The sequence below is a fragment of the Durio zibethinus genome, chromosome 19 (assembly GCF_047325235.1).
Source record: "Durio zibethinus cultivar Kanyao isolate XHJ-2024 chromosome 19, ASM4732523v1, whole genome shotgun sequence".
Classification (NCBI taxonomy): Eukaryota; Viridiplantae; Streptophyta; class Magnoliopsida; order Malvales; family Malvaceae; genus Durio; species Durio zibethinus.
This window is the reverse complement of record NC_143180.1, coordinates 20,349,360-20,370,205: the sequence shown is the minus strand read 5'-3', so window position 1 is coordinate 20,370,205 and position 20,846 is coordinate 20,349,360. Positions and strand designations below refer to the sequence as shown.

The 20,846-nt window shown below is 28.0% G+C and overlaps 2 protein-coding genes across 2 annotated transcripts; both read left to right on the top strand.

Moving 5' to 3' along the window:
- Nucleotides 1-2,317: 2,317 nt before the first annotated feature.
- On the top strand, nucleotides 2,318-4,910 carry LOC149513510 (uncharacterized). Its single transcript, XM_089748191.1, has one exon. The coding sequence runs from the start codon at nucleotides 2,889-2,891 to the stop codon at nucleotides 4,893-4,895; it is 2,007 nt and encodes a 668-aa protein (XP_089604317.1). The 5' UTR covers nucleotides 2,318-2,888; the 3' UTR covers nucleotides 4,896-4,910.
- Nucleotides 4,911-13,610: 8,700 nt separating this feature from the next.
- Nucleotides 13,611-19,325, top strand: LOC149513509 (uncharacterized). Its single transcript, XM_089748687.1, has 3 exons — nucleotides 13,611-14,906; nucleotides 17,605-18,465; nucleotides 18,965-19,325. Exons 1-3 carry the CDS (start codon nucleotides 13,796-13,798, stop codon nucleotides 19,054-19,056), a joined length of 2,064 nt encoding a protein of 687 aa, XP_089604813.1. The 5' UTR covers nucleotides 13,611-13,795; the 3' UTR covers nucleotides 19,057-19,325.
- Nucleotides 19,326-20,846: the final 1,521 nt, after the last annotated feature.

Below are 20,846 nucleotides of genomic sequence, written 5' to 3'. Positions count from 1 at the left end.
TCTTTATTTAAGGTCAATTATTATTATATTGGATGCCTTATAAAAATTTCTTTATTTTATGCTTTTTTATTTTAGATTCTCAACATGATTTTTTTTTAATTCATCAATTTAAATTTTTATTTAATTTTTAATAAAAAATTCACAAATTTTACTTACAAAATTTCGTTTAAAACCTCATTTAAAATGAATTGATATCACCGTTTAATGTCTTTATGCACTTTTTAATGTAATTATATTGTGCTTTGTCGTTTGGATCACGAAGACACGATCTGATTATGTTTACGTGGCTTTAGTGGAAAAGTTAGACTCAATTGATGGGAAAGGGTGTGGTGGTGACTGACAATTTGCTTTTCTTAATTATTTTTTAATTAATAAATTATGAAATAATTTTTTAATTTAATATACTAAAAATTTTTATTATATAATAAACTTATAAATAAATAAAATTATTATTATATTATTAATTAAAAATTATTATATTTCTTTTTTATAAATTTATAAATTTATAAAAATTATTATTTTATTAATTTTATTATTATATAAAAAACAATAACTAAATGTTATATTATAAACTAAAAATAAAATTTAGTATTATATTATATTATTATTTTAAGTAAAAATAGTTAACTACATCACTAATAAAAAATTAAAGAAAAAATATTATTTGATATATTATTATTTTATTAGTTTTTATTATTCATAAAAATATTATTTATCAATAAAATTATTATTTGATATAAAAATAATTTAATGATTTTCCAATTATATATTAATTTTATAAATATTAAATAATTTAAAATTTTTATTACAAACAAAATTTAATTTAATATCCTTAATGATTATTTCTTTTCTAACTTTAATTCAACTTACTTTCATTGTTCATTTGCATCAAAATATATTATCCAATTTTGTAAATACAATATCCAATCTCATTGTTATTTTTAATCTAACTTAAATGAATCTGATCATATTCAATTTAATGGATCCTAAATCATTCTCACTACACTTAGATATCAATCTTATCGAAATTTGATAAAAAATTTAATTTTTTATTTAAATGAAAATAAAATAGATATTAAAATTTAAAAATTGAGACTGCAACGTGTATAATTTTAAAACTTCAATTATAAAATTTTATTTAATTCATTTAATTCTTTTTCAATTGCACCGCAATGTTAACAATTCTTGCCACAAACACGTTAGAATTGGGTGGCCGAAACAATTAGATAAGACTCCATAGTGAATAAAAGATTTGCTTGGACCAAATTAAAAGAATAAAAATTTAGACATATTTTAGAATTATTATTTTATAAATTGACTTGACTGTTGATTTATGATTTATAGTATTGGTATCTTTATTTAATAATTGAATTATTATTATTATTATTATATATAGATTATAGAGTTTTTAAAAATTTATTAATTTTTATAAATATATTATTATAAAATACATGTTAATTTTTTAATTTTTGTTTATAAAATTTAAAAATTTTATATTAGATAGTTTTTAATTCCTTAATATCTCTATGTACTTATTTTTTATTTTAAATATGACCTAATGATATGTAATAATCTTATAAATTCATTTGTCAAGTTTAAAAATTTAATTGATGTACCAAATAATTTTCATTTAAATTAATTAGTATGAGATTTTTTTTAACTTACTTTTGATTAAAATAAGCGTAAGTTAATTAAACTAAAACCATCTTTTATTACTTTATAAAAGAAAATAAAAATATCAATAATCAATATCTATGAAAGAAATTTAAAATTTAATTTAATTAATTTATACAACCACAATAAATCTGATATTTATTTCTAATTTTTTCTATGTTGTAATTTTTTTATTTAAAAAATCCAACGAAATTAATTTAAAGAGCCGCCGGTCTGGAAGTTGCGTTTTGCATAAATACCTGACTATGCCAGGCCAGCCAATGTAATTTACAACAATTAACAAACAATACTTTTTGAACCATTCAAAGCCCTATTATTCCTCATAGTTGTCCTGCATCAGTCTGCCGCTGTTTTTGCTTCTTCGTCCATTGCTGCAAATGAAACAAAAACTCTTCTAAAATGGAAAGCTAGCCTTGACAACAACACCAAACTGTGCTCCCTTCTTTGTGGGTTTGAGGCAGCCATTGCAACTGGGTCGGAATCACTTGCGACATGGCTGGAACCATCACCAATCTAAGCCTTCCAGATTATATGTTGAACTTGAAAGGTACACACTTCATAGTCTTAACTTTTTTTCCTTCCCCAACCTGGTGTGGCTTAACTTTGGAAATAATCGTATAGGCCCATTCCCTCACAACCTACCTTGACTTGTCATAAAATACTTTTTCTGGGAATATTCCATCCGAAATTGGCTTATTGAAAATTCTTGAGTTGATTTCCTTATCAAATAATGAGATCAATGGTTCCATTCCACAAGAAATAGGGAGGTTGAGTTCAGTTTACTACATCTTTTTCTCTTATAACCATTTACGTGGTTCTATTCCTGGAGAGGTTTGCTACCTTTCCAAGCTCACTGGGCTTGGCTTGTCACAGAATAATTTCTCTGGAAGTATTCCACGTAAACTCGGAGGGTTGAGTTTACTTTCTCTACTTCCCCTTGATGCAAACAATCTCACCGGTCTAATACCTATTTCTATTCGAAGCTTGCATAATTTGTCCCAACTTGTCCTAGTTGACAATAGTCTCAATGGTGCCACAACTAGGGAAGTTGGAATGATGAAGTCACTCAATATGCTTGATCTTTCAATAAACCAAGTGGTCCTACCCCAACATCTCTGGGATACCTAAGGAACTTGGTATGGCTTTATTTGTGTGGTAATAACCTTTCTGGTTCTATCCCCAATGAAATAGGACAGCTTGGATCTCTTATCACAATGCAGTTGTTAAGTAACAATCTCACTGGTGTCATCCCAGCTTTCATAGGAAACTTAACCAAATTGTCTATTCTTGGCCTTTTGAAAAATAAGCTTTTCGGGTCAATACCTCAAGAGATAGGGATGCTTGTATCTCGTACAGAACTTATTTTCTTTGATAACAATTTCTCTGGTTCAGTCTCTGCTTCCATAGGAAACTTGACCAGCTTATCTACTCTCTACCTTGATCAAAATATGTTTTCTGGTTCAATCCATGCTTCAATTGGAAATATGACGAAGCTTGTGGGGTTAAGTCTTCTATATAATCATTTATCAGGGCCAATTACTTCGTTCAGCAATCTTACTCATTTGGAATCATTCCAAATATCGGACAACCATCTAGGTGGTCCATTACCGGAGAATGTATGCCTCCCTGGACAACTCATATATCTTGGGGCTATCAACAACAATTTGACGGGTCTGATCCCATCAAGTTTAAGAAACTGCCAAAGCTTTTATAGAGTTAGGCTTGAAGGAAAGCAGTTGACAGGAAATATATCAGAAGCTTTTGGTATATATCCTAATTTGAATTATATTGCATTAAGCAACAACAAATTTTATGGTGAACTTTCTTCAAACTGGGGGCAATGCCATAGTCTAACAAGCCTACGATTCCCCAATAATAACATTTCTGGAAAGATACCACCTGAGCTGAAACATGCAACTCAATTACACGAAATCGATGTCTCTTCAAATCATTTCATGGGTGAGATTCCCAAGGAATTGGTAGAATTGACATTGATGTTCAATCTTTTGCTAAGTGGTAACCAACTTTCAGGCAAAATTCCATCAGAAATTGGAGTTCTTTCAAACCTACGACATCTTGATTTGTCATCAAACAATTTAAGTGGATCAATTCCTAATCAACTTGGAAAGTGCTCTAAGTTATTGAACTTGAATTTGAGCAAGAATAAACATGGAGAAAGCATTCCAATTTCAATAAGCTACATATATCGTCTTGAAAATCTAGATTTAAGTCAGAATTTATTTATTGGGGAGATACCACAACAGCTTGCAAAATTACTTTGCTTGGAAATATTGGACCTTTCCCACAATATGCTCAATGGTTCCATCCCAAATTCTTTTAATGACTTGCAAAGCTTGACTGTTGTGAATATCTCTTACAATCAATTAGAAGGTCCTATTCCCAACATTAAGGCATTTCATGAGGCTTCATTTGATGCCTTAAGAAACAATAAGGGCCTATGTGGTAATGCCACTGGACTAATGCATTGTGTTGTCGCTGCTGATAGCAACAACGTTGGTCATAGAAAAAGCGCCAAGGTCATCATTTTCATCATGCTTTCACTCTTTAGTTTTCTTCTTTTACTCTTTATCATGGCTGAAAGTTTCCTTATTCTTTGCCAAAAGAACCGAACTAGAAAATCTGAGTCAATGAAGGCACAACTTGGAGATTATTTCACATTGTGGGGATATAATGGAAGAATACTCTATGAGAACATTATTGAAGCCACTGAAGATTTCAGCTCCAACAATTGCATTGGTTCAGGAGGCTATAGAGCTGCTTATAAAGCTGTGCTACCCATTGGTGAGGTGGTTGCGGTGAAGAAACTTCATCAATCTGAAGATAACATGATTTCCAACAACTTGAAAGCCTTTGAAAGCGAGATTCATGGTTTATCAGAAATAAGGCATCGTAACATTGTGAAGCTGTATGGCTTTTGTTCACATCCAAAGAACTCATTTTTGGTTTATGAGTTTGTAGAAAGGAAAAGTTTGAAAATGGTGTTAAGGAGTAAGGACGAGGCAATGGAGTTGGATTGGAAGAAGAGGCTAGATGTTGTAAAAGGAGTGGTCAATGCCTTATCTTACGTGCTTCATGACCATTCACCACCTATAATTCATCGAGACATTACTAGCAACGATGTTCTTCTGGATTTGGACCATGAGGCTCATATCTCTAATTTTTGCACAGCTAGGCTTTTAAAGCTCGACTTTTCCAATTGAACCTTACTTGCTGGCACTTTTAGGTACATAGCTTTAGGTATTTATTGATATCTCTTTTTTTGAGATGCTTTAAATATGTAATCATTCAATTAAAAGTGTTAGTTTTGTGTGCAAATTGATGCGTTAAAACAAAGTTCAAGTAATATCATGATTGTGACTTTTCAAAATTTAAGTATCAAATTAAGAATTTGACTATAATTCAACAATCAAATGTGTAATTAATCTTTGAAATTTAACTCTTAATTTTTCAATATTCAATATATCAAGCTGATGAACTAAATGTAAAATTTTATTTGAACCTCTGCATTTTAATTTTCAAGTAATTTTCTAAACATTCGCAATTTCTTTTCAACATGCATTTTATAATCTTCTCAATATTCTTACATAATAGTGTATTGGTTAGATATATTTGTTGCTTAATAGAGCACATTGATCAAATATATTTCTTTAAGCAAAATTCACTTATACAATGAAGGTAGATGAAAAATGCGATGTCTATAGTTTTGGGGTTCTAACAATAGAAGTTCTTATGGTAAGGCATCCTGGTGATCTTCTATTATGTTTATTATCATCGGCATTGGCATCAATATCGGCATCGGTACCTAATGACCTACAGATTTTACTTAGAGATATGACAGACTGACGTCTCCCATCACCAGAAAACCAAGTTGCAGAAGATGTAGTCTTTACTACAAAGGTAGCATTTGCATGCTTGAATGACAAACCCCAACTTTGGCCAAACATGCAACAGGTTGCTCAAGCCCGTGCCAGTTAATAGTTTCCATTTCCAATCTTTTCCTGATCATCGAATTGGGAGAACTATTGGTAGGAGTTTGTGGCTAATTAGGTGCTAACAATTTGGATAATAATTCTTGGTACGAGTATAATTTGCTTTCTCAATCTCCTTGTTTCTCTCCTTTGTATTCAATTATTAAACAACAGAACTTGAAATGATATTAAGAAAGAAGCCATGATTTGGATAGTTCAAAGGAATATATATTTTATTAATTATTTAAGTATAAATTACATTGACTGGCACGGATGGTCAGGTATTTATTCAACCCCTTTCCAGTTAATTTCCACAAAGACTAAGAAAGGAAAAGAGAAGAAAAAGTATAAACATCTAAAATTGACGCCATTGTCAATTGGAGGAAGACTTGAGAAGTCTTTCTCAATGCCGACATGTTTTCACCACATTCATGACTTGCAGTCTTGAGTTGACTCGTGCTTGTAACATATTTACTAACTTTTTTGATAAATGAGAAAACTTAAAATATATGGCCTTGTATTAACTAGTATATACCATCGAATTTATCTGCCAAAGTAAGTAAATGAACTTTGAACATATATTTGGTTAAAAAAAAACTTTGAACATATAGGTGTCCTTAATAAAGATACATAAACTCCCATCAAACCTCCATAATTGATGCAGTTGCCATATATTTGCTAATAGAGATGCAGTCGCCATAAAAAATCATGTCGCCTGTAACTTTGCAATCCAAATAATTTTATAGTGTGACGTGATTTCCACCGTTCAATGGAGTTTTGAGTTCTTGTCCTCAATTGTCCCTTTATTTGTTTTTTTTTTTTTCTCTTTGAAGTTAATCACTTAAATTTTTTTCTCTTTCTTTTTTTTTTACTTAAAATTTTATTATTATATAATCAATTAATAAATAACTTTTAATTATATATTAATGAAATCATTATTTGACATAAAATAATTTAATAATAATTTATTAACTTTATAAATATTAAATAATTTAAAATTTTTATTACATATAATTTTAATCTAATATTTATAATAATTATTTTTTCACTATAATTCATTTCATCATCATCATTGGTTTTGTATTCAAATACATTCTACCCCTAATTTTAATTTTTTTATTACAATAATTTATTTTATATATATCACTATTTTTAATTCCATTGAAACTATATTAACATCCAACCAAATAAATCCAAAGTGATTGTAAGACCATGTAAATCATGAATAACGTGAAAGACTTCCTAAAAGACTTACGAAGTCTTCCTCCAATTGACGTTGGCGTCAATTGAGACGTTTCTAATCTTTTTTTCTCTTTCAAGTTAATCACTTAAATTTTTTTCTCTTTCTTTTTTTTTTAACTTAAAAATTTATTATTATATAATAAATTAATAAATAAATTTTAATTATATATTAATGAAATCATTATTTGACATTAAATAATTTTATAATAATTTTATAATTTTATAAATATTAAATAATTTAAATTTTTTACTACATATAATTTTAATCTAATATTGATAATAATTATTTTTTCACCATAATTCATTTCATCATCATCATCGGTTTTGTATTCAAATACATTCTACCCCTAATTTTAATTTTTTTATTACAATAATTTATTTTATATATATCACTATTTTTAATTCCATTGAAACTATATTACATCCAACCAAATAAATCCAAAGTGATTTTAAAACCAGGTAAATCATGAATAACGTGAAAGACTTCCTAAAAGACTTACGAAGTCTTCCTCCAATTGACGTTGGCGTCAATTGAGATGTTTCTAATCTTTTTTTCTCTTTCAAGTTAATCACTTAATTTTTTTCTCTTTCCTTTTTTTTTTACTTAAAATTAAAAAATAATTTTGTAAATTTAATAAAAAAAATTTTTATTATATAATAAATTAATAAATAACTTTTAATTATTTACTAATGAAATCATTATTTGACATAAAATAATTTAATAATTTTTAAATATTAAATGATTTAAACTTTTTATTACATATAATTTTAATCTAATGCTTTTAATGATAATTTTTTACTATAATTCATCTCATCATCATCATTATTTTTGTATTCAAACATATTCTACTATTGATTTTAATTTTTTTATTACAATACTCTATTTTATATCTACCACTATTTTTAATTTTATTAAAACTAATTTTAACGACCAACCAAATAGATCCAAAGTGAATGCAAGACCGCCTAAGTCATGAATAACGTGAAAGACTTCCTAAAAGACTTATGAAGTCTTCCTCCAATTGACGTTGGCGTCAATTGAGATGTTTCTAATCTTTTTTTTTGGTCTTTTCATTTCTTTATTGTGGTGGAAGAAAAGAAACACAGTTGATTGGGGGCAGCTAGGGTACTTGAAAAAAAATTTTAATAATTACGGTTTTTTACTATTAGATTACGATTTTTTTAAAAAAAATTATAGTTTTTTTTATATTAGACCATGAATTTTTTCTAAAATCAAAGTTTTTAGGTATATTAAACTACAAATTTATCTATATAGACTATGATTTTTAAAAAAATCGTAGTCCTTTTATATATTAGATTATAATTTTATGAAAATTGTATTCTTTTTAATATTAAACTATATTTTTCATACTAAACTATTATATATAAACTATATATATTTTTATCTATCTGGCACATTTTTATTTATTTAATTTCTAATTTTATATATGAATTAAATTTACCAAATTATTTAAAAAATAAGAATAAAGTTAATTAAATGAATTAAATAATAAGCATGAACGAAAATAAAATATTTTTTTATTATTAAAAAAAATCAATAATCAATATTTATAAGAAAATTTAAAATTTAATTCACTTAATTTAAATATCAGTATTTAAAATTTTTTTATGTTGCAATTTTTTATAAAAAAAAATCCAACGAAATTAGTTTATACATAAAAGATCCACCGGTATTAAAGTTGCATTTTTTCCTTTGATGTGAATGTTTAATAGAAAGTGAAATGATTTAAAATGGGAAGCTAGAGTTGACGACGTTACCCAAACTTTGGACTCTTCTTTGTGGGTTGGAGACAGCCATGGCACTTGGATTGGAATTACCCGCGATAAGGCTAGAAGCATCACCAATCTAAGCCTTCTAGATTATGGGTCCACACACAAAAGTATTAAATAAAAATATTTATTAAATATATAAATAAATATTAAATAAAAAATAAATAAAAAGAGATGAATGCCACATGGCACTTTAAAGAAAGGCCGTACGTTATAAAAATTTATTGTTTAGATACTCATTAATCATTTAAAAGTTATTCAAAACTTAAAAATGTATATTATTGGTGACTTTAGAATTTTTTGAAAGATTTTTTATGCTTTTAAAGGACTATTTTATAAACTTGATCAATAATTGTTTATACGATCATTTAAATAGTTTAAAGTAATCATTTAAAATTTTAGCGATTTGTCAATATTTGTCACACAAACAAAATTGTATGAACATAGTGAGTAGGGAAAATTAAACATAGAAAATTGAATCCAAAAATGAATATTTGTTGTGAATATCATAATCGGTATGCATATGATTTTCAAATATGAGTCTAGTTCATACCTTAAGTTATAGATCATAAAAAATCTACGAATTTATGACATGTTTGTTTTGCGAAATAAAATAAAAGAGAAATGAAATTTGTATTATGTGAGAACAACAATAAAAGGAATAGAATATAATATGTATTAAGAAATTTGATTATTATAATAGAACAAAGGAGGAATTAGTATTAATATGTTTGATTGGTTCAAAGAATATGACTAGTTCAAAGAGTATGTTTTTATGTAAATCCTTGTAAAATTTTAACTCTTCTAGATAATATTGAATCTACATAATGACTTAAATTTTGAACTATTTAAATTTTAAAATTTAATCTTGAAATATTCTAATTTAGCCATCAATTTTTCTTGACTCACAAATTTATAAGTCAAATTTGATATTTTTTTAGACAAATATTTTTACTGTTAATATATACCGATCAAAATTGAATTATAAATGACATATATTTCTTTTTACATTCTTATTAATTTTTTTGAATTCCATCAATTTATCAATTTAAATTTTTTATTAAATTACTTTTAGTAAAGAATTTTACAAATTTGACTTTAAAAAGTTCATCTAAATTTGTCATTTTTAACGTGTTGGTGGAACTACTATAATTTGATTAAAAACTTTTAATCGATTTATTTATATTTTAAAAATCGATATGGATTTTAATGTTATAATTTAGTTTTAATTATCAAATAACTTGATTCCAAAATATTAAATAAAATATTATAAGAATCAAAACTTCAAATCTTATATGAAATAAATTTAATTTTAACTTTTTTACTTCATGTTATATCTCAATTTAACTTACAAATTAAAGAATATATTTATTAAATAATAAATAAAAATATTCTTTATCTATTTTTCAAAATTTCTTATCAAACATACATTTAAAAAAATAACATATTTACATATTTTTAATGTTTTCACCTTTCTCTCCTTAAATTTTTAATCCATTGATTAAATCAACATAGATTTTTTTTACTAAAAAATTTACGACGAAGAGAGTTTTCATTTAAAGTCAAAACAAATCACATAGATGTCAAAGATAACTTATATTAGATTTACATTGAATAGCATTAGGATTAATTACTTATAACTTTGCTAGCTCAATACTCAATAAGTCTGTAATGTCAAGGTTGCACTTTGTTTTGGCTTTCCATTAGCAACAAACTGCTTATGTATTCTTTTGCATTTTTTTGCAATTGACAATAATTTTATATGTCAAAAATCAATTATAAATCATATTTTTGTTATAATTTATAAAATTCTAACCAATATTATTAAAAATTATAAGTCAATCAATTCATATTATATATTTTGGTATTTAGCTACTATTGTTGTTTTTATTGATACCATATGGCACAATAATTTATTTTATTATGAAAAACTCTTTATTTAAGGTCAATTAATTTTAAATCGGATGTCTTCTAAATTTTTTTATTTTTTATTTTTATGCTTTTTAATTTAGATGCTCAATTTAATTTATGTAACACAATTTTTTTAATTCATTTATTTAAATTTTTAATTTTAGTTTTTATTTAATATATTTAATAAAAAATTCACAATTTTACTTATAAATTTTTATCTAAAACCTCATTTAAAATGAAAGAAAATACTAGTAGCAGTCGAAATAACAACTGCATTCCCGCACTTCAAATTTTTGTGAAGCCACGTCATTTAACTTTCGTAAATCAAAACCGGTTACTTGTTTAGATAGTTTTAACTTCAGCAATAACATTTTTCAAAGGCTTTCTTTTGCTGTGGAGTATAACTTGATTGGATTTGTTTCAAATGTTAATTACGTAAAGAAATAAATATATTCCAATTTTTTTTTCACTTAAACATTTTTCTTTAATTGTTGAAATTTTTTTTACGATTTAATTAGTCAATATATATATTATTAATTAAACATAAAAAATTTAAGTCATTTCTATTATTATGAAAAAGAAATGAAATATAAAGTACAAACTTATCAAATACTAAAGTATACTAATGAATTTTGAATTTTTCCAAGGTATTTATTTATTATTAAAAAATAATGAGTCGCACAATTCATTCTATATATATATATATTTTTTTATCTAGTTGCTATTGTTGTTTTTATTGAAACCACACAACACAATAGTTTATTTTATTAACTCTTTATTTAAGATCAATTATTTTTTTAATCAGATGCCTTCTAAAATATTTCTTTATTTTATGCTTTTCTAACTTTATTCTAGATGGTCAATTTAATTTAGGTAGCAAGATTTTTTAATTTATTAATTTAGATTGTTAATTTTTATTTTGAATTTTACTTAATATTTTTAATAAAAATTTTGACAAATATCACCTACAAAATTTTATTTAAACTCTCTTTAGAATGAATTGATGTCATTATTTAATTTGTTTTAAAACATTTTTAATGTAATTACACTTTGCTTTGCTGTTTGGATCGTGATTATGCTCACGTGGCCTTAGTGGGACTTAAACTAATCACCCCATATTTTTGACACATTTGACATTTTTTCTTTATTTATTTATTTTTTAGTTAATAAATTTTGAAATAATTTTTAATTTAATAAAATGAAAAATTTTATTATATAATAAATTTATAAATAAATAAAATTATTATTTTATAAATTTTATTATTATATAAAAATTAATAACTAAATATTATATTACAAACTAAAAATACAATTTAGTATTATATTATATTATTATTTTAGCTAAAAATAGATAATTACATCATTAATAAAAAATTTAAAAAATCATTTAATATATTATTATTTTTATTAGTTTTTAATTATTTATCAACAAAATTATTTTTTCATGACATGGCTTATGAAAACTAAAGTTATGGTCTAGCACGACACATGAATTGTAATCTTCATGGGTAGTGCTATGTCAGGTACGATACTATTTTTGTATGGAGCTGGGCTAAGTACAACCTAGTCATAATTTTTCAAAATTTCAATTATTTTTTTTAATTTATTATTATTAAAAATAACATGCAAGAGATAAATAAAAGTAAAATAAAATAAAAATGACACATAATTTAAGTGATTTGACAAAATGCTTACATCCACAGAGAAGGGTAATAGAATCTACTAAATAAAAATATTGAATTTTAATCTTAATATTTAAAAAAACACACACATACATATAAAAGATATTACAAAATACAATATTATTATTCTTTTTTTCAATCTCATCCTATGATCATTCACATATATAATATGTTTTGTCTTGTGCATATATTTTATACTTTTCATCCTATAATAATTTACTTTGTTAATTGAATTTTTTTTAACTTGAAATCTTAATCTATTTTTATCATTTATTTTTGCTGATCACTAGTTAAATATAAATTATTTATTAATAATTTAAATATTTAATAAATATATTTATTTAATAAAATTTTATTTTATAAATTATCAATAAAATATTAAAAGTAATTATAATTTCATTGCAATATAAAAAATAACATGAATACATTCAAAAGTATAGACCAACATGGCATGATTGGATTTGTGTGTCATGTCGTGTTGTGCTAGCCCACGTTTTATGTACTAACAATGGCTTTTAATAAACCGTATTGTATCAATCCATAAATCTAAAATTTTCTAGTCCAACATGTTACACATATATGCATAATGTTTAGCTCAATCTAGTTACTTAATAACGAATCATGTCAAACATGACCAATATCAAATCTAATTGTGTTGTATAATAAGTCGGCTAACACACCTCTAATTGTACTATAACATTGATGATTATTGCATATCCTTCGATCTATAATTTATTTTGCACCATGAACATGATAAAAATGGGAGGCCAAAAGATTTGAACAAGACTCAATATTGGATAAAAGATCGGCCAGAACCAAATTAAATGAATAAAACTTTATACATTTTAAAATTATTACCTTATTTATTGACTTCATTGTTAATTATAGTTTACACAACTATTGCATTTTCATTTAAAAATTTAATTATTATTTAATACAAATTGATGATAAAAATTTTAAATTTCACAAATTAAATTAAATGATTTATATGCATATATTTGAATAATAATTAATCAATTCATTAATTTTGATAGATATATTCTTAAAAAACATGTTTTTTTTTTTAAATTTTATTCATAAAATTAAAAATTTTTATATAAAATATTTAATTCATTAGTTTCTTTACATAGTTAATTTTTTATTTATGATCTAATTGTTTGTAGTAATCTTATATAGAATTTAAAATTTGATTGACGTATAAGATATAATTTTCATTTAAAATAATTATCAAGATTTTTTTTTAACATTTGATTAATAACAAGTGCAAACTAAAGCTAAAATTATCCTTTAAACGTAGAAGACCAATAGCATCATCTAACAAAATTAATTTAAACATAAAAGAGCCGTCGGTCTTGAAGTTTTTTTCCACTTGCTTTTCACACTAAAATGCTCTTGTATTTTGCATAAATACCTGACCATGCTAGCCAATGTAATTTAGAACAATTAACAAAAGATCCTTTTTGAACTATCCAAATCAGGTCATCTTTCTTAATACCATTCAAAGTCATGTTCTTCCTCATACTTGTCCTGCTTCACTCTTCCTCTGTTTTCGCTTCTTCATCCTCCATTGCTGCATTTACAAGAGGTAAAGAAGCGGAAGCACTTCTAAAATGGAAAGCTAGCCTTGACAACGACACCCGAACTATGCTCTCTTCTTTGAGGGTTGGAGACATCCATTGCAATTGGGTTGGAATTACCTGCGACAAGGCTCAAAGCATCACCAGTCTAAGCCTTCCAGATTATGGGTTGAAAGGTACACTTCATAGTCTTAACTTTCTTTTCTTCCCTAACCTGATGAGGCTTAATCTTCGTAACAACTCACTGTATGGGCCCATTCCCTCACACATTGGGAACCTTTCCAAGCTCACCTTCATTGACTTGTCATACAATAACTTTTCGGGGAATATTCCATCAGAAATTTGCTTATTGAAAGGTCTTGAGTTGATTTCCTTAGCAAGCAATGAGATCAGTGGTTCCATTCCATTAGAGATAGGGTGGTTGAGTTCAGTTTCCGAGATTTGTTTCTTTGATAACTATCTACGTGGTTCTATCCCCGCTTCCATAGGAAACTTGACCTACTTATCTGTTCTCTACCTCTCTCTAAATATGTTTTATGGATCGATACCTCAAGAGGTAGGGATGCTTAAATCCCTCACTGACTTTGAGTTGGGTCAAAATAATTTCTCTGGTTCAATCCCTGCTTCTATAGGAAACTTGACCAGCTTATCCATTCTCTACCTTCATCAAAATATGTTTTTTGGGTCGATACCTAAAGAGATTGGGATGCTTAAATCTCTCACTAAATTTTCGTTGAATCAGAATAATTTTTCTGGTTCAATCCCTGCTTCCATAGGAAACTTGACCAACTTATCTCTTCTCTACCTCTACCAAAATATTTTTTCTGGATCGATACCTCAAGAGATAGGGATGCTTAAATCTCTCACTGCCTTTGTGTTGACTCAAAATAATTTCTCTGGTTCAATCCCTGCTTCCATAGGAAACATGTCGAAGCTTATGAAGATATGTCTTGGTTATAATCATTTATCAGGGCCAATTCCTTCAACGCTCAACAATCTTTCTCGTTTGCAGTCATTACAATTAGGAGATAACCATCTCAGTGGTCCATTACCCAAAAATTTATGCAGAGGTGGACAACTCGCAAATCTTACGGCTTTCAACAACAATTTGACGGGTCATATCCCACCAACTTTGAAAACTTGCACTAGTTTATATAGAGTTAGGCTTGAAGGAAACAACTTTACAGGAAATATATCAGAAGCTTTTGCTGTGTATCCAAATTTGAATTACATTTCATTAAGCAACAACAGATTGTATGGTAAACTTTCTCCAAAATGGGGGCACTGTCACAATCTAACAAGCCTACAAATCTCCAATAACAACATTTCTGGAAAGATCCCACTAGAGTTGCAACATGCAACTCAGTTACAGGAACTCGATCTCTCTTCAAATCATCTTGTTGGTGAGATTCCCAAGGAGTTAGGAGCATTGACATTGATGTTCCGTCTTCTGCTAAGTGGGAACCAACTTTCAGGCAAAATTCCACCAGAGATTGGAGTTCTTTCAAATCTACAGCATCTTAACTTGGCATCAAACAATTTGAGTGGACCGATTCCTAATCAACTTGGAGACTGCTCAAAGTTATTGGACCTGAATTTGAGCAAGAATAAACTTGGAGAAAGCATTCCATTTTCAGTAAGCTATATAAATGGTCTTCAAAATCTAGATTTAAGTCAGAATTTACTTATTGGGGAGATACTGTTGGGCTAAAAGCCTCCAATCCAATCGCACCAGCGGAAGCGAAATCAAACAATAAATCAAACACACAAGAGACAACAATTTAACGTGGTTCGGTCCAACTGACCTACATCCACGGATGAGAAACAAGATCCACTAGTTGTAAAGAATTACAAACATACATTATATCATCAACCTCACTCAACAATCAATACTCGTAAGACACTCTCAATCTCCTCTAGTCCTATGAAGTATTCTCTACCCAAACAAACACAAACCCAAACTCTTGTGCACCCTTTCAACATAACCAAACACATACCCATATGCTCCCATACATCATACCTATGTGGACCCTCTCAATCTCCTCTAGTCCACTCACAAACAAACATACACACCCATAAGACGTAGAGCCCCAATACTCCTATGGGGTGTCTATCTCACAAAACCCTACAACTCTCTTACATCTTTTTCTCATACCTAACCCTGTAGAGACTTCACCTATTTATAACCATACAAACTTGCCCATTAAGAATCCCACTCCTCTTAGAATTCTTCTCCTGTAAGTCAAACTTGCCTATTAAGAATCCCTTTCCTTTTAGAATTCTTCTCTTACAAGTCAAACTTACCTATTAAGAATCATCTTTCTCTTAGAATTCTTCTTTTGCAAGTCTTCTTGTCCATCAAGCAATATCTGACAAATCCCAAACAAATCTCTAACAAATCTCAAACAAATCTCTTATGGGATTTGAGTCATTATTCCCAACAATCTCCACCTTGACTCAAATTCCATCAATAATCTATCTTCATGCTAGACATGTTTGGCTCCACCTGTAATGGAAGTCTCATAATCATTTTCTCTTCTCTTGTGTCTTCACGCTTCATACAAACCAATCATCAATCTTCAAAACTTGAACTCGAACTCTTTTCTTGAATCGAGCTCCTCTGGACTTGCTTCTTCTCATGTCTCAAACCATGCACTTCTCACATCTGAAACCTTTAGCTCTTCTCACATCTCAAACTTTTAGCTCTTCCATGTCTCGAACCTTTGACTCTTTCCACATGTTGACTCTTCAACTCTTGTCACGTTTCGAACCTTCAGCTCTAATACCACTTGTTGGGGAACACCACAGCTCTGATACCATTTGTTTGGGATCACCACAGCTCTGATACCATTTGTTGGGCTAAAAGCCTCCAATCCAATCACACCAGCAGAAGCGAAATCAAATAATAAATCAAACAAACAAGAGACAACAATTTAACGTGGTTCGGTCCAATTGACCTACATCCACGGATGAGAAACAAGATCCACTGGTTGTAGAGAATTACAAACATACATCAAATCATCAACCTCACTCAACAATCAATACTCATAAGACACTCTCAATCTCCTCTAGTCCTATGAAGTATTCTAAACTCAAACAAACACAAACACAAACCCAAACCCTTGTGCATCCTTTCAACATAACCAAACACATACCCATATGTTCTCATACATCATACTTATGTGAACCCTCTCAGTCTCCTTTAGTCCACTCACAAACAAACATACACACCCATAAGACGTAGAGCCCCAATACTCCTATGGGGTGTCTATCTCACAAAACCCTACAACTCTCTTACATCTTTTTCTCATACCTAACCCTGTAGAGACTTCACCTATTTATAACCATACAAACTTGCCCATTAAGAATCCCACTCCTCTTAGAATTCTTCTCCTGTAAGTCAAACTTGCCTATTAAGAATCCCTTTCCTTTTAGAATTCTTCTCTTACAAGTCAAACTTACCTATTAAGAATCATCTTTCTCTTAGAATTCTTCTTTTGCAAGTCTTCTTGTCCATCAAGCAATATCTGACAAATCCCAAACAAATCTCTAACAAATCTCAAACAAATCTCTTATGGGATTTGAGTCATTATTCCCAACAGATACCACAACAGCTTGCAAAATTACATTCCTTGGAAATATTGGACCTTTCTCACAATATGCTCAATTGTTCCATCCCAAATTCTTTTAATGATTTGAAAAGCTTGACAGTTGTGAATATATCTTACAATCAATTAGAAGGCCCAATTCCTAACATTAAGGCATTTCATGAGGCTTCATTTGATGCATTAAGAAACAATAAAGGCCTATGTGGCAATGCCACTGGACTAATGCCTTGTGCTGTCGCTGCTGCTAGCAACGGTCATAGAAAAAGCACCAAAGTCATCATTTTCATTGTAATTCCATTCTTTGGTCTTCTTTTTCTCTTTATCATGGTTGGAAGTATCCTTATTCTTTGCCAAAAGAACCGAACCAGAAAATCTGAGTCAATAGAGGCACAACTTGGAGAATTTTTCACATTGTGGGGGTATAATGGAAGAATACTCTACGAGAACATTATTGAAGCCACTGAAGATTTCAGCTTCAACAATTGCATTGGTTCAGGAGGCTATGGAACTGTTTATAAAGCTGCGCTACCCACTGGTGAGGTGGTTGCTGTGAAGAAACTTCACCAATCTGAAGATAGCATGACTTCGAACAACTTGAAAGCCTTTGAAAGCGAGATTCATGCTTTATCAGAAATAAGGCATCGTAACATTGTGAAGCTGTATGGCTTTTGTTCACATCCAAAGAACTCATTTTTGGTTTATGAGTTTGTAGAAAGGGGAAGTTTGAGAAAGGTGTTAAGTAACAAGGACGAGGCAATGGAGTTGGATTGGGAGAAGAGGCTAAATGTTGTAAAAGGAGTGGCCAATGCCTTGTCTTATATGCATCATGACCATTCACCACCTATAATTCGTCGAGACATTTCCAGCAACAATGTTCTTCTGGATTTGGACTATGAGGCTCATGTCTCAGATTTTGGCACAGCCAGGTTTTTAAAGCCCGACTCTTCCAATTGGACCACACTTGCTGGCACTTTCGGGTACATAACTCCAGGTATTTGTTAATATTTCTTTTTTTAAGATACTTTAAACATGTCATCATTTAATTAAAAGTGTTAGTTTTGTGTGCAAATTGATGCGTTAAAACAAAGTTCAAGTAGCATTAAGATTGTAACTTTTCAAACTCAAGTACCAAAGAATTTTACTCTAATTCAAGTATCAAATGTGTAATTAATCTTTGAAGTTTAACACTTAAGATTGTAACTTTTCAAATTTAAGCATCAAAGAATTTGTCTAAATGAAGTATCAAATGTATATTTAATCTTTGAAGTTTAACATTTAATTTTTCAATATTCAATATATCAAGCTGATGAATTAAATATAAAATCTTATTTAAACATCTGAATTTTAATTTTCATGTAATCTCCTAAACATTCATAATTTCTTTTCACCATTATTTTATATCTTCTCAATATTCTTATATAATAGTGTATTTGATTAGATATATTTATTGTTTAATAGAGCACATTGATTAGATATAATCTTTTCAGCAGAGTTGGCTTATACAATGAAAGTAGATGAGAGATGTGATGTTTACAGTTTTGGGGTGCTAACAATAGAAATACTTATGGAAGGCATTTGGTGATTTAATTTCATGTTTGCCATCATCATCATTCGCATCAACATTGACATCGACATTGATACCAAATGACAACCAACTGATTTTACTTAAAGATATGATAGACCAACGTCTCTCACCACCGGTAAGACAAGTTGCAAAGGATGTTGTCTCTGCTACAAAGCTAGCATTTGCATGCTTGAATGGCAACCCCCAACTCCGGCCAACCATGCAACAAGTTGCTCAAGCCCTTATCCGTCAATCGCTTCCATTGCCCAATCCTTTCTTAATCATAAAATTGGGAGAATTATGGGATCATGAAGTCTACAGTGGCTAATATTAAGGTGCTAACAATTTGAATAATAATCCTAAGCACGTGTATTTACTTTCAATTTATTTCTTTTTCTCTTTTTTGTTTTGAAAATGTTTAAGCACTCCAATAATAAAGCTCTTGTAGTGAATCGACTGTGATATAGAACAGTTGTGTTTAAGCAATTAATTTGTATGTTCAAAAATTTCTATTTTTTAAATTTAACTAATGGCCAAAAGTAGAATTTTGACTTTTAGTATCAATTGTAATATTTTGCTGTAGTCTCAATTTGTTATAGTACTTTTGCTTTGGAATGCTTCAGCAATTTTAATATCACTTTTTTGTTTGTTTGAATAAACAAAAGATACAATTGATGAGTACACCAAATTACAATAAACACAACGTCACACAATAATCTTTTGATTTTAGTACTTATTGGCCATTTATTCTTATACACATTATTTCTCACAATTTCATCTTTCTAACCTTTCTTCATTTCCTACCTTTTAATCATTCAAAATTTAATTATAATTGTATTGAGTACACTTAAAAAAGATTTGAGTAATGATTTTAAACTATATAACTTCAATTTGTACTTTTTTTAATAAAATGCTAAAAAAATTGTTGTACTTTTCTCAGGTTTCTCAAATAAACTTTTATCTTTTTTAATCCAATTAAAAGCATAAAACATTATTTTTATTTAATTAAATTTTATTTTACATGAAAACCATTAAAATTCATTATTTTTACCACGTCAACAGTAATATTTGTTTTTGTTAAATCAATTTTTGCATTTCAAAATATAAATATTTAAGTTGGGTTGTCATTTACATAATATGTAATGAATGATCCATATAGGAAGTCGCATTAGCATCCGAAGAGCTTTTTAATTTTCAAATATATAAAATGTGCTTTTTAATTTTCAAATATATAAAATGTAAGTGTTAGCATCATAGAAAGAACTACGACATATATGTTGATTTGGCAAGAAATATATATATATATATATATTTGCAATTTTCATCTAAAAAAAGAGCTTAATGGAACAAAATTATACTTTAAAGATTTAATTAGACAAAAATAATTTTTTAAGGACTTAATTGGATATAATAGAAGGATGGAGGCTTATATGAAAAATTCAAGGGCTTATCATCACAAAATATTTTTCATTTTTAATATTTAATTAAAGCTAAGGTTTGGCTGTAATTAAATTTAATCCAAATTTCAATAATAATAATAATAATAATAATAATATATAGCCAATAAAATACTAAACACAATTATTAACAAAAATACAAAATATTTTTTCCCAAATTAAAATTATAGTTGAATTTGGTCCAACATGTTTTCAAATTAAATATCAATGAATTTTCATAACTTTTTTCTCCCTTTTTTTATAATATGGTGAACAGTACTCTTATTTTATTTATTTGGAGAAACGATAAGCTTTGAACAAAATTAATTGTAAAAAATTGGTTAATTTCACCTATAATTTTTATTGCAATTT

What these genes read in the sequence shown, in the direction of transcription:
- LOC149513510 (XM_089748191.1), top strand. Translation starts at nt 2,889, where the DNA reads ATGCAGTTGTTAAGTAACAATCTCACTGGTGTCATCCCAGCTTTCATA.
- LOC149513509 (XM_089748687.1), top strand. Translation starts at nt 13,796, where the DNA reads ATGTTCTTCCTCATACTTGTCCTGCTTCACTCTTCCTCTGTTTTCGCT. An exon ending in ATTAGGAGATAACCATCTCA is followed by an intron (nt 14,907 to 17,604) that starts GTGGTCCATTAC and finishes ACAATCAATTAG; the next exon opens with AAGGCCCAATTCCTAACATT. An exon ending in TTTCGGGTACATAACTCCAG is followed by an intron (nt 18,466 to 18,964) that starts GTATTTGTTAAT and finishes TCTTTTCAGCAG; the next exon opens with AGTTGGCTTATACAATGAAA.